General features: G+C 42.4%; 1 protein-coding gene across 2 annotated transcripts in view; it reads right to left on the bottom strand.

Annotated features, from left to right (window-relative positions):
- The window catches only part of sardh (sarcosine dehydrogenase), an 87,045-nt gene extending 81,668 nt beyond the window's left edge, over positions 1–5,377 (bottom strand). Inside the window, exon 1 of one of the 2 annotated variants that reach the window (XM_041899010.2) lies at positions 5,235–5,377. In XM_041899010.2, coding sequence (XP_041754944.1) covers positions 5,235–5,301 — 67 coding nt within the window. In that variant the 5' untranslated portion in view covers positions 5,302–5,377. Of the gene's footprint in view, positions 1–4,332; positions 4,951–5,234 lie in introns of those variants that run through there. The other variant, XM_041899012.2, reaches the window with a different exon arrangement.
- Between the last annotated feature and the right edge of the window lie 10,816 nt (positions 5,378–16,193).

The following is a 16,193-nucleotide window of genomic DNA, read 5'->3' as shown; positions in this document are numbered from 1 at the left end:
TGCCATGACAACCATCATTCGAGTCGCGATGTGAGGCACAACATGTAAACAAACATCATGGGCCAAAGCCATTCACTGATTCTCTTTGTGCTGCATGGCATTGACTATCCGAATCTGGGAAGAAAGTGTTATTCTGTGTCCCAAATGGCACCATATTCACTATATAGTGCATTACTTTTGACAAGGGTTCCATAGGGCTCTGGTCAAAAGTAGTGCACTATGTAGGGAATAGGATGCCGTTTTTAATGTATCCTCCTGACTCTGGATGTCAACAAACCCTTTAGCCATAGACCAATCTCTTATGTCAGACTTTACAGCTAGTAAAGGGAGATACCTAGTCAGTTGTACAACTGAATGCATTCAACTGAAATGTGTCTTACACATTTAACCCTCTGAATCAGAGAGGTGAGGGGTGCTGCCTCAATATTCAGAGACATCCTTGTCTGGTTACATGAGACTGAGACATTGACCAAAACCCCCATTGACTGACAGATAGGAAATGGCAGTGGGGGAAGAGCTTAACGATTCCCATATTTTCTATTACCCAACCAAGTTACACATCCACCAATCTCTGAAAATCAAGACCTTGGTCAAAAAACAAATATTACTGGAAGAAAGGGAATATTTAGTTGTGCATTTCCTGACATACACCGTCAACCCAAGCCAACAGAGAGACAGGAAGCCAGCCCCGAGACCAGGGGCAGATACGGGCATTTCCACGTAAAGGCTCCATGACCACTAACATGTGAAGTTCATAGGAGCACATCAAATTCGGTGTCAAATGAAAGCAAATGGACTATCTTTTTTAGAAATTAAGGCATATATATATATTTTCTATAATTTTCCATCCTACAAATTTGGAATGATCAAAGGCTTTGATTTCTGGTCAAACAGATGGAAAAGGGGTCTTAGAAAACATCTAGTAGAAAAAGTCTTAAAAGGTATTAGAAATACATCAAAACACAATAATGTTGAAGTAAAGACTCCTGCCAACTAAAATCAACATTTATATTTAAATTTTCCTTCTGTAAATGTAAGACATTTTGCCTAGTGTCTTGTCATTCTGTTACAAAAAAACCCACATATCTTTAAGATATTTTCTAATACCAATTACACTTAAAATTATAAAACGCAACATGCAACAATTGCAAAGGTTTTACTGAGTTACAGTTCATATAAGGAAATCAGTTTATTTAAATAAATTCATTAGGCCCTAATCTATGGATTTCACATGACTGGGAATAGAGATATGCATCTGTTGGACACAGAAACCTTACAAAAAAGGTAGGGGCGTGGATCAGAAAACCAGTCAGTATCTGGTGTGACTACCATTTGCCTCATGTAGCACGACACATCTCCTTCGCATAGAGTTGATCAGGCTCTTGACTGTGGCCTGTGGAATGTTTTCCCAGTCCTCTTCAATGGCTGTGCGAAGTTGCTGGATATTGGCGTGAAGTGGAACACACTGTCGTACACATCAACCCAGAGCATCCCAAACTTGCTCAATGGGTGACATGTCTGGTGAGTATGCAGGCCACGGAAGAACTAGGACATTTTCAGCTTCCAGGAATTGTGTACAGATCCTTGCGACATGGGGCTCTGCATTATCATGCTGAAACATGAGGCGATGGCAGCGGATGAATGGCATGACAATGGGCCTCAGGAGCTCGTCACGGTTTCTCTGTGCATTCAAATTGCCATCGATAAAATGTAAAATGCAACTGTGTTCGTTGTCCGTAGTTTATGCCTGCCCATACCTTAACCCCACCATGGGACATCAGCAAACCGCTCGCCCACATGAAGCCATACATGCTGTCTGCCATCTGCCCGATACAGTTGAAACCGGGATTCAGCTGTAAAGAGCAGACTTCTCCAGCGTGCCAGTGGCCATCGAATGTGAGCATTTGCCCACTGAAGTCGGTTACAACGCCAAACTGCCGTCAGGTCAAGACTCTGGTGAGGACAACGAGCACGCAGAGGAGCTTCCCTGAGACAGTTTCTGACAGTTTGTGCAGAAATTCTTCGGTTGTGCAAACCCACAGTTTCATCAGCTGTCCGGGTGGCTGGTCTCAGACGATCCCGCAGATGAAGAAGCCAGATGTGGAGGTCCTGGGCTGGCGTGGTTACACGTGGTCTGCGGTTGTGAGGCGTTGGAGGCGGCTTATGGTAGAGAAATTAACATTAAATTCTCTGGCAACAGCTCTGGTGGACATTTCTGCAGTCAGCTTGCCAATTGCACGCTCCCTCAAAACTTGAGACATCTGTGGCATTGTGTTGTGTGACTAAACTGCACAATTTACAGTGGCTTTTTATTGTCCCCAGCACAAGGTGCATCTTTGTAATGATCATGCTGTTTAATCAGCTTCTTGATATGCCACAACTGTCAGGTGGATGGATTATCTTGGCAAAGGAGAAGGAGAAATGCTCACTAACAGGGATGTAAACAAATTTGAAACAATTTCTGGGATATTTTATTTCAGCTCATGAAACATGGGACCAACACTTTACATGTTGCGTTTATATTTTTGTTCAGTATAGTTAAGTGATCATTTGGTTTGTGATTTATTAAGTGATTAACATGTTTAATTCTGTTCCCAAATCTGTAACAGAATGGCTCAGCTCATAACTGTTTTCTTTCTGTCACGTGGTGGTCAAAGCAAGAGTGTGGATAACTCTCCCTCTCCTCCTCCCCCTCCCCCCCCAAATACCTGAAAGATACCTGTCAATAAAATCGCTCAACCTGGACATCCCAATAACACTAGTGACATCACAGCCATGATACAAACATTCTTCCTGCTTGTTTTTCTTGTATCTCCTTAATTTTGTTGTTTTACTGTAAAGTGTGTTGCGTTCTAAAATGTACTTCAATCTTTATTTAAATTTGAACAGTGCCATTGGCAGCTACCAATACTTGACCTGGTGCCCCAATGGGAGACCCTGCAGCACTGCATTGTGCATCCACAGAAACAACATTCACTTTAGTCGAAATGGAATAGCCTAGTGAAAATGTTCCGCTTGACTTTGATGTGTTATTAGCCACACAGACTTGATTAGCATATTAGCCAGGACGTTGCTATGGGCAATGTTTGCATGTAGGCCTTTGCAAATAAACAGAGTAAATATTTTACCAATGTAGCCTGAAATCCGGTACCTGTTTTCCTTGTACTCCGTGTCATGCCTATTAAACATTCGATAACATTTGGTAGGCCTACCCTTAGAAGCGCTGTAACCTACTGTGTGTGTGTGCAATAAACTATCCAGAAAGGTATATATGCAATTATAAACTGGGTGGTTCGAGCCCACAGGTGTGACAAAACATTTATTTGTACTGCTCTAATTACGTTGGTAGCCAGTTTATAATAGCAAAAAGGCACCTCGGGGGTTTGTGATATATGGCCAATATACCACGGCTAAGGGCTGTGTCCTAGTACTCCGCGTTGCGTTGTGCATAAGAACAGCCCTTAGCTGTGGTATATTGACCATATACCACACCCCCTTGGGCCTTATTGCTTCATTATCAACTGGGTGGTTCAAGCCCTGAATGCTGATTGGCTGACAACCGTGGTATATCAGAACGTATACCACGGGTATGACAAAACATTTATTTTTAGTGCTCTAATTACGTTGGTAGCCAGTTTATAATGTGGTCCTCTGTAGCTCAGCTGGTAGAGCACGGCGCTTGTAACGCCAAGGTAGTGGGTTCGATCCCCGGGACCACCCATACACAAAAATGTATGCACGCACGACTGTAAGTCGCTTTGGATAAAAGCGTCTGCTAAATGGCATTATTATTATTATTATTATTATTATAATAGCAATAAGGCACCTCAAGGGTTTGTGGTATATGGCCAATATCCCACAGTTAAGGGCTGTATCCAGGCACTCTAAGAACAGCCCTTAGCCATGGTATATTGGCCATATACCACACCCCCTCGTGCCTTATTGCTTAACTATACAACTGGAGATCGAATTTCAATACTGAAACAATGTTGCAAATGTCAGAGAAACAGACAGCATGGTTTATACAAATCTCTGCTATTGAAAACCAATTGCTAGTCTAAAAGAAATGGGAGACAATGTCTAGGTGCTTTTTACAGTGGAGACCAAGTTTACAAATTGTCTGGCTGGGTTGACGAAACAGTGTATTATGCAGTGAGATGGAACAGAGTAAATAGGCATTTCAAAGTCATAGCTTTAGCAGGTGGTAATTTGTGGAATAGACACCGGCTGGAATGCGGTTTTAACCAATCAGCATCCAGGATTAGACACACCGGTTGTATAATATAAAGTAAGTTAACTGTGTTGGGTGCTCCCCTACACGCAAACACTTACTTAGCTCCTATAGGCTTCTCTTCTTGATGAAAGATGATCCCCAAAAATGCAATACTTGGGGGAAAGTATACAGCCGGAGACCGCTTAAATGATGGAGAGTGGAACTCACTCGAAAATGGCCGTGCTCAAAGCGTGGTTATCGCTGACAGCTGTGGCAGCAGTATGATCATCACTAACTTAACGTAGCAGGCTCAAAAGAAACGCCTGAAACTAGATCCACTAAGTACTAGTGTTGACGAGAAGAAGAAACACTTTCGTGGGAGATTGTCTTCTGCACTGTTCAACCAATCCAGTAAACGTGGAGGAGGAGTTAAATTGGAGTGTCGCCTTGTTAACAAATATGTTTTATAGCTAACCCAAGATAGACCACAGCCCGTCGTTTCTAATGGGAGCAAATGTATCATAGCAGCCAGAACAAAGAGGAAGTTGGCAGCATGAGCTAGCGAGATCCTATTGGCGCGTTCTAGCATATATTTGCAGTCAAGTGAGCCTCTTAAGCATGAGTGAAGTGAGTTCGGAACAACTGAGTATGCGTTTTAGAGGTACTTTTCATATACAAACTTTATATGTCCGAACGCAAAATCAGATAGCTATGTTTCCAAAAATAACATGGTCGCTGTGGTAGAACGTTTATTTTGATTGGGGATGTTCTGCATTTATCAGAGTGCCATCAGGTAGCCTGATTTCAGATGTGTCCATGTAAAAATGATGATTAGGGAAATCGTTCTTCTTACAAAGCCTGTAAACGTTGTAATCGAACTATTATATTAATCTGACTATCTACAATAATCCCAATATTGTGTGCATGTAACCATACTCAATTGGGCGCTAGCTCAAAAACCCAACATTAGCATGAATTTCGTCAACAAGAAGTACAACAATATTTTATTTTCGACTCATACCCTGACTTTGACGATTACCGATTGAACGCGATTGGTCTGCTGTTTGAAGCGTTATATGTTCTTTCATTCCTTGCCAATGGGATTCCTATCTCCTTTCTCTAATATCTGTGCAGAGGCTAGATCATCACAGACACGACTTCAGGAGTAGAATGTTGGTTAATCAGCACTGAAACATTCGATGACAAGAAGTAAGGATGCAGATACAATGTTGCCCGCTGGGAGTGTGGGAAACAAACTGCTGAAAACTTTTGCCTTTTAGCGCCTATCTTGAAATATATAGTTGTCATTTGAATACACTTAACTTTTTGTACACCATATTTGACCATGTAAGTAACCGTCTAAATATAAATGTTAATTGGTTAGAGCCAGGATAATTTGTGACTCCTGGGGTGTATTCATTACGGAAACCGTTTACCCTTTATGAACCAAACGGAAGCAAAACGAGAGTTTCTATTGGACAAATTCAGGTAGGTCACGCCCCGTTTCGTTCCGTTTAATTCTACTGGAGGTATGCGCATCATGCATGTGATGCAATCTCTATCCCCCTAGCGGCAGGAAGCCTAGAGATTAGAGTGTTGGGCCAGTAACTGAAATGTTGCTGGTTTTAATACCTGTGCCGACAAGTTGAAAATCTGTCGATGTGCCCTTGAGCAAAGCACTTAACCATAATTTGCTCCAGGGGTGCTGTACTAATATGGCTGACCCTGTAAAACAACACAATTCACTGCATGTGACCATAAAAAATAATAATATATATATATATATTGCTAGCCAGAGCAGAGCAGTGTTTGTGTGTTTGTGTGTGTGTGGTTGATGGGGGATGGGGTTAACCCTGCACATGGCAGGAGAGGCCCCCAGCAGGGGCCACAGCTGTTTCTTCTCTCCTCCCCTCCTCTTCTCAGAGCCCAGACCAAACCATGCAGAAATAGAGCTACAAAAGCAGCAGTAGGGTCACATCTGGATGTGTGGGATGTGTGGGATTCAATCAGTCACTCTCTCTCAACATGACTGAATAACCATAACAAATTGGCTGAATATGCTAAGACCGTGGGAGGTAGTTAAAGCAAAGAACTAATGGAAATATTGTATTACCTGTATTGTGCAGGCTATAGTGTATTGCGTATTGCAATACCTGTATTGTGTAGGCTATAGTGTATTGTGCATTGTATTACCTGTATTGTGAATACGGGAGATTATTGGGAGATATTTACACAAGGTGTGCACCCTCCAGAGTTGTGGATATCAAATCCAAATCAAATCAAATATTATTGGTCGCGTACACATACAGTATTTAGCAGATGTTATCGCGGGTGTAGCGAAATGCTTATGTTTCTAGCTCCAACCGTGCAGTAATACCTGACAATACAAAAGAATACAGGCAAATCCCCAAAAGAAAAAGAAAGCAATTAAGAAATATAGAAATATTAGAACAAGCAATGTCAGAGTCCGGAATATAAATATAAAAGTAATCTATATGACTGTCTGCATTGACATTATGGGCAGTAAATTAATTGAAAAGGTGTGTACGGCAGTAGTTATATAGGATAGGCCTTGACTATAATACAGTATGCACATATGAAGTGGGTAAAACAGTATGTAAACATTATTAAAGTGACCAGTGTTCAATTACTATGTACATAGGGCAACAGGCTCTAAGGTGCAGGGTAGAGTATCGGGTGGTAGCCGGCTAGTAACAGTGACTAAAGTTCAGGGCAGGGTACTGAGCAGAGGCCAGCAAGTGGTGACTGTTTAACAGTCTGATGGCCTGGAGATAGAAGCTGTTTTTCAGTCTCTCGGCCCCAGCTTTGATGCACCTGTACTGTCTCCGCCTTCTAGATGGTAGCGGGGTGAACAGGCCATGGCTCGGGTGGCTGAGGTCCTTAATGATCTTCTTGGCCTTTCTGTGACACCAGGTGCTGTAGATGTCCTGGAGGGCATGCAGTGTGCATTAGGGTGACCGCACCACCCTCTGGAGAGCCTTGCAGTTGCGGACGGTGCAGTTGCTGTGCAGCCTGACAGGATGCTCTCAATGGTGCATCTGTAGCAGTTCGTGAAGGTCTTACGCCTTGATCACACTGACAGCATCATTGCGCAAAATGGTACGCAGCATCATCTGGATATGTGTGCAACAAATGTTCAACATGCTATCATTTCTGTCAAGCTGTCTACGCATACAGTCTGATGCATACGTTTGATAAATCCAACATATGCACCACACAGAACGCACTGCAACTGCCTCTGCAACGCATTGCTGCAAGGCAAACGCAGCGTTCTATTGGAAATGAGTGTACTTCTGGTGTACCGAAATGCAATGATGCTATCGGTGAGATCGAGGTGTTAGGGGCCAAGCCGAATTTCTTCAGCCTCCTGAGGTTGAAGAGGCACTGTTGCTCACTCTTCACCAAACTGTCTGTGGATGGACCATTTCAGGTTGTCAGTGATGTGCACGCCGAGGAACTTGAAGCTTTGCACCCTCTCCACTATGGCCGGCCCCATCGATGTGGATGGGGGCGTGCTCCCTCTGCAGACTCCTGAAGTCCACAATCAGCTCCTTCGTTTTATTGAGGGAGAGGTTATTTTCCTGGCACCACTCCTCCAGGACCCTCACCTCCACCCTGTAGGCTGTATCGTCGGGCTGAGAGTAAAATGTAGTGGTCTCAGCTTGTAACCCAATCTGTGCTGAGGGGCGAGTGTCGGGAGGTAAGAATGGGAGGAGGGGGGGGAGAGGGGGTGTCTTGAGAGGGTATTTCCAGCACAGTGAGTTCCATAACTCACATTAAGAAACCAGACAAGCTACGTAATGTGGGTGTAGTGGGGTGTTCACGTGTTATTTGGGCATGACTCTAGCTCAGTCAGTTGACAGCTTGATACATAGAGAGATTATTGGCCTTATTATAAAGACTCATACATGGTTATATCACAAGTTATAAGGCATTATACTGGCAGGCTATAATGTGTTTCCAAAGACACAAGGTTTCACCATATGAATTGACATAACAGTAGCCTGATCCACCAGCCTGACCGCTGCGCTTTCTTTTTGATTCACTTCACTTTGTTTAGCTAAACATAATGTAAGCGTGCGAGATCAGGATGGTCACACGAGGCTAACGTAATAGCACAGTTCCTTGAAAATTATGCTCTCTCTAGGAATGCTCCTGACGACATTATCTACATTAATTCCACAAGAAAATGTATTTTGGGAAACCCTAAGACAAACCCTAAGTATGTGAGATGTCCCATATTCTCCCAGGGGTAATTTCCATGTATACTAAACAAAAAATATAAACTCAACATTTAAAGTGTTGGTCCCATGCTTCATGAGCTGAAATAAAAGTTTGCATACATTTTCCATATGCACAAAAAGCTTATTTCTCTCAAATTTGGTGCACACATTTGCTTACATCCCTGTTAGTGAGCATTTCTCCTTTGCCAAGATAATCCATCCACCTGACAGGTGTGGCATATCAAGAAGCTGATTAAACAACATGATCATTACACAGGTGCACCTTGTGCTGTGGACAATAAAAGGCCACTGTAAAATGTGCAGTTTTGTCACACAACACAATGCCACAGATATCTCAAATTTTGAGGGAGCGTGCAATTGGCATGCTGACTGCAGGAATGTCCACCAGAGCTGTTGCCAGATCATTTTATGTTCATTTCTCTACCATAAGCAAACGTCGTTTTAGAGAATATGGAAGTACGTCCAAATGGCCGCACAACCACAGACCACGTGTAACCATGCCAACCCAGGACCTCCACATCCGATTTCTTCACCTGCGGGATGGTCTGAGACCAGCCGCCTGGACAGCTGATGAAACTGTGGGTTTGCATAACCAAATAATTTCTGCACAAACTGTCAGAAACCATTTCAGGGAAGCTCATCTGCGTGCTCGTCGTCTTCACCAGGGTCTTGACCTGACTGCAGTTTGGCGTCGTAACCAACTTCAGTGGGCAAATGCTCACCTTCGATGGCCACTGCCACACTGGAGAAGTGTGCTCTTCACGGTTGAATCCCGGTTTCAACTGTACCGGGCAGATGGCAGACAGATGGCAGATGGCGTTGTGTGGGCGAGCGGTTTCTGATGTCAACGTTATGAACAGAGTGCCCCATGTTGGTGGGGTTATGGTATGGGCAGGCATAAGCTATGGACAACGAACACAATTGCATTTTATCTATGGCAATTTGAATGCACAGAGATACCATGACGATATCCTGAGGTCTATTGTCGTGCCATTCATCCGCCGCCATCACCTCCTGTTTCAGCATGGTAATGTACGGCCCATGTTGCAAGGATCTGTACAGAATTCCTGGATGCTGAAAATGTCCCAGTTCTTCCATGGCCTGCAAACTCACCAGACATGTCATCCATTGAGCATGTTTGAGATGCTCTGGATCGACGTGTACGACAGTGTGTTCCAGTTCAAATCAATATCCAGAAACTTCGCACAGCCATTGAAGAGGCGTGAGACAACATTCCACAAGCCACAATCAACAACCTGATCATCTCTATGCGAAATCCATAGATTAGGGCTTTATTTATTTATTTCAATTGACTGATTTCTTTATATGAACTGTAACTCAGTAAATTTTTTGAAATTGTGACATGTTGCGTTTATATTTTTGTTCAGTGTAAAAGGACGCATGAGCACAAACATGTGAAGTTCATAGGAGCATGTCAAATAGGTTATCAAATGAAAGCTAAGAGTCTATATCTTTTTAACATAAGGAATATATACAGTGAGGGAAAAAAGTATTTGATCCCCTGCTGATTTTGTATGTTTGCCCACTGACAAAGAAATGATCAGTCTATAATTTATTGGTAGGTTTATTTGAACAGTGAGAGACAGAATAACAACAACAAAAAACAGACGGGCCTGTATATGTGCTTTCTTGAGCAGGGGGACCTTGCGGGCGCTGCAGGATTTGAGTCATTCACGGCGTAGTGTGTTACCAATTGTTTTCTTGGTGACTATGGTCCCAGCTGCCTTGAGATCATTGACAAGATCCTCCCGTGTAGTTCGGGCCTGATTCCTCACCGTTCTCATGATCATTGCAACTCCACGAGGTGAGATCTTGCATGGAGCCCCAGGCCGAGGGAGATTGACAGTTATTTTGTGTTTCTTCCATTTGCCAATAATCGCACCAACTGTTGTCACCTTCTCACCAAGATGCTTGGCGATGGTCTTGTAGCCCATTCCAGCCTTGTGTAGGTCTACAATCTTGTCCCTGACATCCTTGGAGAGCTCTTTGGTCTTGGCCATGGTGGAGAGTTTGGAATCTGATTGATTGATTGCTTCTGTGGACAGGTGTCTTTTATACAGGTAACAAGCTGAGATTAGGAGATCTCCCTTTAAGAGTGTGCTCCTAATCTCAGCTCGTTACCTGTATAAAAGACACCTGGGAGCCAGAAATCTTTCTGATTGAGAGGGGGTCAAATACTTATTTCCCTCATTAAAATGCAAATCAATTTATAACATTTTTGACATGCGTTTTTCTGGATTTTTTTGTTGTTATTCTGTCTGTCACTGTTCAAATAAACCTACCATTAAAATTATAGACTGATCATTTCTTTGTCAGTGGGCAAACGTACAAAATCAGCAGGGGATCAAATACTTTTTCCCCACAATTTCCATCCTAAAAAATGTGGAATAAGCAAAGGCTACCAGATGAGCCAAATGCCTTCTATACTCGTTTCGAGGCAAACAACACTGAACCATGCATGAGAGCACCAGCTGTTCCGGACCAACGAAATATGGTCTTGTTTGGGGGCAGAGCTCATTAAAATAATAGCCAGTGTGTAGAACAATATCAAAATATGCAAATGAGGATTTTGCATATTTATACCTTTGTGTACCTATTTAGGATACATCACCAAGTCAATGTGTCATGTCATAGTTGACAACACATTCTTTCTGCAGACATCGTAGAATCTTAATTCGGACCAGATATTTAACAGAGTTTTTTGAAAACGAGGACACATAAACAACTGAGGGAGATTTTACTGAAATTCTGTTACCGAACCAATCTGCACAGTTCTTCCAGTAAATGTGTTTTTGTAAAATGTTCAGTGAAAATTGTTAAAAGTAGCCCTTGTGCATAGAGTTGTATGGTTAGTTAAACTTTGAATCAATGGTTTTTGTTTAGCATGTTTACTGTGGAATTGCCCCAAGGCCATATCTAGTTCCATGGAGAAGTCCAGTCCTCTAAACTGCTACACTTTAGAATGATTAATGTGAACTTCATAAATAAGTCAAGAATGTTGGAGTGACTTGGATTAGGGTTACATGCCGATTAGCACTGCCACTGAATGAGACCTGGTGTGTGTTCAGCAGGGCACATCATTATGTGGAATTCAGATAGAAATATGTTCTCACATGTAGAATAAGGAATCGTGTCCTCTCTATTCATGACGTTTCAATCCGCAACGTTCCACAATGTCTGCCCACTGAACATGGCTGAACTGTTCCTCATACTGTAAATTCTTACCATTACTACAGTTACTGTAATGACACTAGAGCCATATATATATATATATTACACTACCGTTCAAAGGTTTGAGGGTCACTTAGACATTTCCTTGTTTTCCATGAAAATGTAGCAAAATGCATAGGAAATGTAGTCACTGACAAGGTTAGAAATAATGATTTTTAATATAAATAATAATTGTGTCCTTCAAACATTGCTTACGTCAAAGAATCCTCCATTTGCAGCAATTACAGCCTTGCAGACCTTTGGCATTCTAGTTGTCAATTTGTTGAGGCTTCCTGAAGCACCTCCCACAAGTTGGATTGGCTTGATGGGCACTTCTTACGTACCATACGGGCTGGTGTGGTTACACGTGGTCTGCGGTTGTGAGGCCGGTTGGACGGACTGCCAAATTCTCTAAAACAATGTTGGAGGCAGCTTATGGTAGAGAAATTAATATTACATTCTCTGGCAACAGCTCTGGTGGACATTCCTGTAGTCAGCATGCCAATTGCACGCTCCCTCAAAACTTGTGACATCTGTGGCATTGTGTTGTGTGACAAAACTGCACATTTTAGAGTGGCCTTTTATTGTCCCCAGCACAAGATGCACCTGTGTAATGATCATGCTGTTTAATCAGCTTCTTGATATGCCACACCTGCCAGGTGGATGGATTATCTTGGCAAAGGAGAAATGCTCACTAAGAGGGATATAAACAAATTTGGCACAAAATTTGAGAGAAAAAGCTTTTTGTGCATATGGAAAATTTTATTTCAGCTCATGAAACATGGGACCAACACTTTACATGTTGCGTTTATATTTTTGTTCAGTGTATATATACACTCAGTGGCTAGTACCGGGTCGGACACCCTTTTTCCTCCAGAACAGCCTGAATTCTTCAGCGCAAGGAAACATTGCTCACTTGGTATCAAGGGACCTAACGTGTGCCAGGAAAACATTCCCCACACCATTACACCACCGCCACCAGCCTTTACCGTTGACACCAGGCAGGATGGGGCCATGGACTCATGCTGCTTACGCCAAATCCTGACTCATCCGTGACAAGATACCGACGAGTTGTGCGTTCCACTTAGGTCACTCGTTTTGCCCATTCAAACGTTCAATCGAACAGGAAATGAATGCCTTGATGGCTGTCTGCCTGCTTTATATAGCAAGCTATGGCCACGTGACTCACTGTCTGTAGGAGCAAACACTTTTCATGAACAGGGTGGTGTAAGTATTCCTACCCCTTGACTTATTCCATATTTTGTTGCGTTACAGCCTGAATTTAAAATGGATTATATAGATGTTTTTTTTTTTTTTTATCAATTCTTCAAGCTCTGTCAAATTGGTTGCCATAGATTTTCAAGCAAATTTTCAAGCAGATTTAAGTCAAAACTCGGCCACTCAGGAACATTCACTGTCTTATTAGTAAGCAACTCCAGTGTGGATTTGACCTTATGTTTTAGGTTATTGTCCTGCTGAAAGGTGAATTTATCTCCCAGTGTCTGGTGGAAAGCAGACTGAACCAGGTTTTCCTCTAGGATTTTTCCTGTGCTTAGCTCCATTCCGTTTATTTTTTATCCTGAAAAACTCCCCAGAAATCCCTGACTGGTTTCCTTCCTCTACGGTAACTGAGTTAGGAAGGACGCCTGTATCTTTGTAGTGACTGGGTGCATTGATACACCGTCCAAAGTGTAATTAATAGGGATATTCAATGTCAATGCTCTCCTTTGGGAGGCATTGGAAAACCTCCCTGGTCTTTGTGGTTGAATCTGTGTTTGAAATCCACTGCTCGACTGAGGGACCTTACAGATAATTGTATGTGTGGGGTACAGAGGTGAGGTACTGTAGTCATTCAAAAATCATGTTATACACTATTATTGCAGAGTCCATGCAACTTATTAAGCAAATATTTATAGACTCAAGGCATTTCAGCTTTTAATGTTTAATTATTTGTAAAAATGTTGAAAAACATCATTCCACTTTGAGCTTTATTTTCATGTCATCTGACCATAGCACCGGTTCCAATCCAAGTGCCAATGCCGTTTATCAAACTCCAGGCGGTGCTATGGTCAGTGCTTGACTTGGGCAGGAGCTCACCGGAGTGGAGTACCGCCACCTCAAATGTTCTACTGCTTGAGCTCCTGTTCCTCTTGTAGAATATTAGCTCAAAAGTATTTTGGCGCTCCTGCACCAAATATAAACAGTACCAGGTGCCAAAATGAGTACCAGCACCTATTTCTGTCCAAGTCAAGCACTGGCTTTGGTCAGATGACATGAAAATAGATATCTTTGGCCACGCACACCAGTGGTGGGTTTGGTGTTGAAAAACACAAGCATATGCAGAAAAGTACCTTATACCTACAGTAAAATATAGTGGTGCATTTTTTATGTTATGGTGCTATTTTGCTTCCGCTGGTCCGGTGGCCCTTGTAAAGGTCAGCGGCATAATTAACTTTACCCAGTACCAGGACATTTTGGCCAAAAACCTGGTTGCCTCTGCCAGGAGGCTGACATTTAGCCACAAGTGAATCTTCCAGCAAGACAATAACCCCAACCACACATCAAAATCCACAAAGAAATGATTAATTGACCACAAAATTAACATTTTGCAATGGACATCTCAGTCTCCGGACTTGAACCCCATTGACAACCTGTGGTTTGAATTGAAGAGGGCAGTCCATAAGAGCAGACAAAGGAATTCAAGGATCTGGAAAGATTCTGTATGGAGGAATAGTCTAAGATCCCTCCCAATGTGTTCTCCAATCAACCTCATAAAACATTTTAGAAAAAGGCTCAGCGTCGTTATTCTCACAAGGGGAGGGTGCTGGAGTATTGAAAACAGGGGTGCCACCGTGCCAATAATTTCAATCCCTTTATTTTTTAGATTTTTTTCCAGAAAGTCAACAAAATGATTTTCTCTGAGCAAGTGTATTAGTATAAAATATTATTTATATAATTTTTTGCTCATCTTTATCAAGGGTGCCAATAATTATGGACCTGACTGTATATATGCAGGTATATTATATAAAATATATAAATTTATGGCTCGGATCACACCTACAATCACAACCTCCAAAGGTATGTGGATTACCTATAATACAGTACCATTATGCTCAGGCATTGTTTTTCTGCAGTGATCATATAAGGACATCTGAGAAAGTTGCCTTATCCCGCCCCATATTTCTGTGACCTCACGGAACCCTGCCTTCCCCTAAGAGCCAATTGGAGAGCTTGGTGATGTCTCCACCCCTGGAAGCGGGTTCTCTCCAGTCCAGACATGAAGGAGCAGTGCAGAGCAGTGAACTCAGAACTGGCTGCAACACAGAAACTGTGCCACGCATGCACACGCACGCACACACACTTGAATAAACACACATGCACGTATAAGATACAGCATAGAGAGGAGTGTGCATGAAGAGAGGAGGTTGTTGGAAACTGTGCCACGTGCACACACTTGAATAAGCACACATGCTGTGTGCATGAATGCATGTAAACACAAACCACACACACATGCACATGAATAAACACACACGCGCATTAAATAACACACACGTGCACATACGTACTATGCCAATATGCACACACATGCCCGCACACCTACATTTGTAGGTATTGGCCACACCCCATGCCACGGGGAACACTCAGAGCTGGTTCAATCAAGTTCCTCCTGAAGAACAGCTACAGTTATTTTCTAATAAATTATATAACGTTCTGATGATAGATTTCGTTTGGAGATGTTATTCCGGGACCTTCTGCTGACTATTGGCTCTGGAGAAAGAGAAATTAGGTCATAGAGTTCACTGAATCATATGCAGTTCACAGAATGTCCCTAACTAAAGGTTACTATGCATGTGTGCAGTTCAGTGCACCCTGGCATATAGGTTACCATGCATGCGTGTGGGAGTCGTCTCAGGAATGTCTGGGAAGGAATGTACTCGCCTATTTCAGACCCATCTCTACTCAGCTTAGGCAAGTATTATCTAGAGAGAAAGGGGGGGAGGGGGGTTAATATGGTAACATGGATGGACAAACTTGTTCCACAGCGTGGTTAGTGTTAGAGAGCGAGCGAGAGAGAGAGAGAGCTAGCTCTTGTGGGAACAGCAAATAGTGAGTGGCCATTTTTTTTATTTTTTTATAGTTTTCCAGCTCCTGTGCCAAGTTCGGTGTGAGTAGAAGACACTCATTTCAGAGTTACTACACTTCCCTAAAAATGCTTAATTCATAGACACTGCCCAAAGGGAAAAATATAATTTCACTTTTCTAAATTCCTGCCCTAACGGTCAAGGTTTACATAATGCCATCATTGCAGAGCAATGTTTTAATAAGTAACAGATTAATCAATATTTTGAACATCCATTTTTTGAACAGCCAACATGTTGATTGGTTAAAGGGGTATGTATGCCTTCTTGTGGTGCTTTCATGTCAGTACATAATGTATCTTCAAAATGTAATGAGTACACATCAATAAAGACATAATAAAAGAA

Source organism: Coregonus clupeaformis, chromosome 15 (genome assembly GCF_020615455.1).
Source record: "Coregonus clupeaformis isolate EN_2021a chromosome 15, ASM2061545v1, whole genome shotgun sequence".
Classification (NCBI taxonomy): Eukaryota; Metazoa; Chordata; class Actinopteri; order Salmoniformes; family Salmonidae; genus Coregonus; species Coregonus clupeaformis.
The sequence above is the reverse complement of the archived record's forward strand: the minus strand, read 5'-3'. Positions and strand labels throughout refer to the sequence as shown.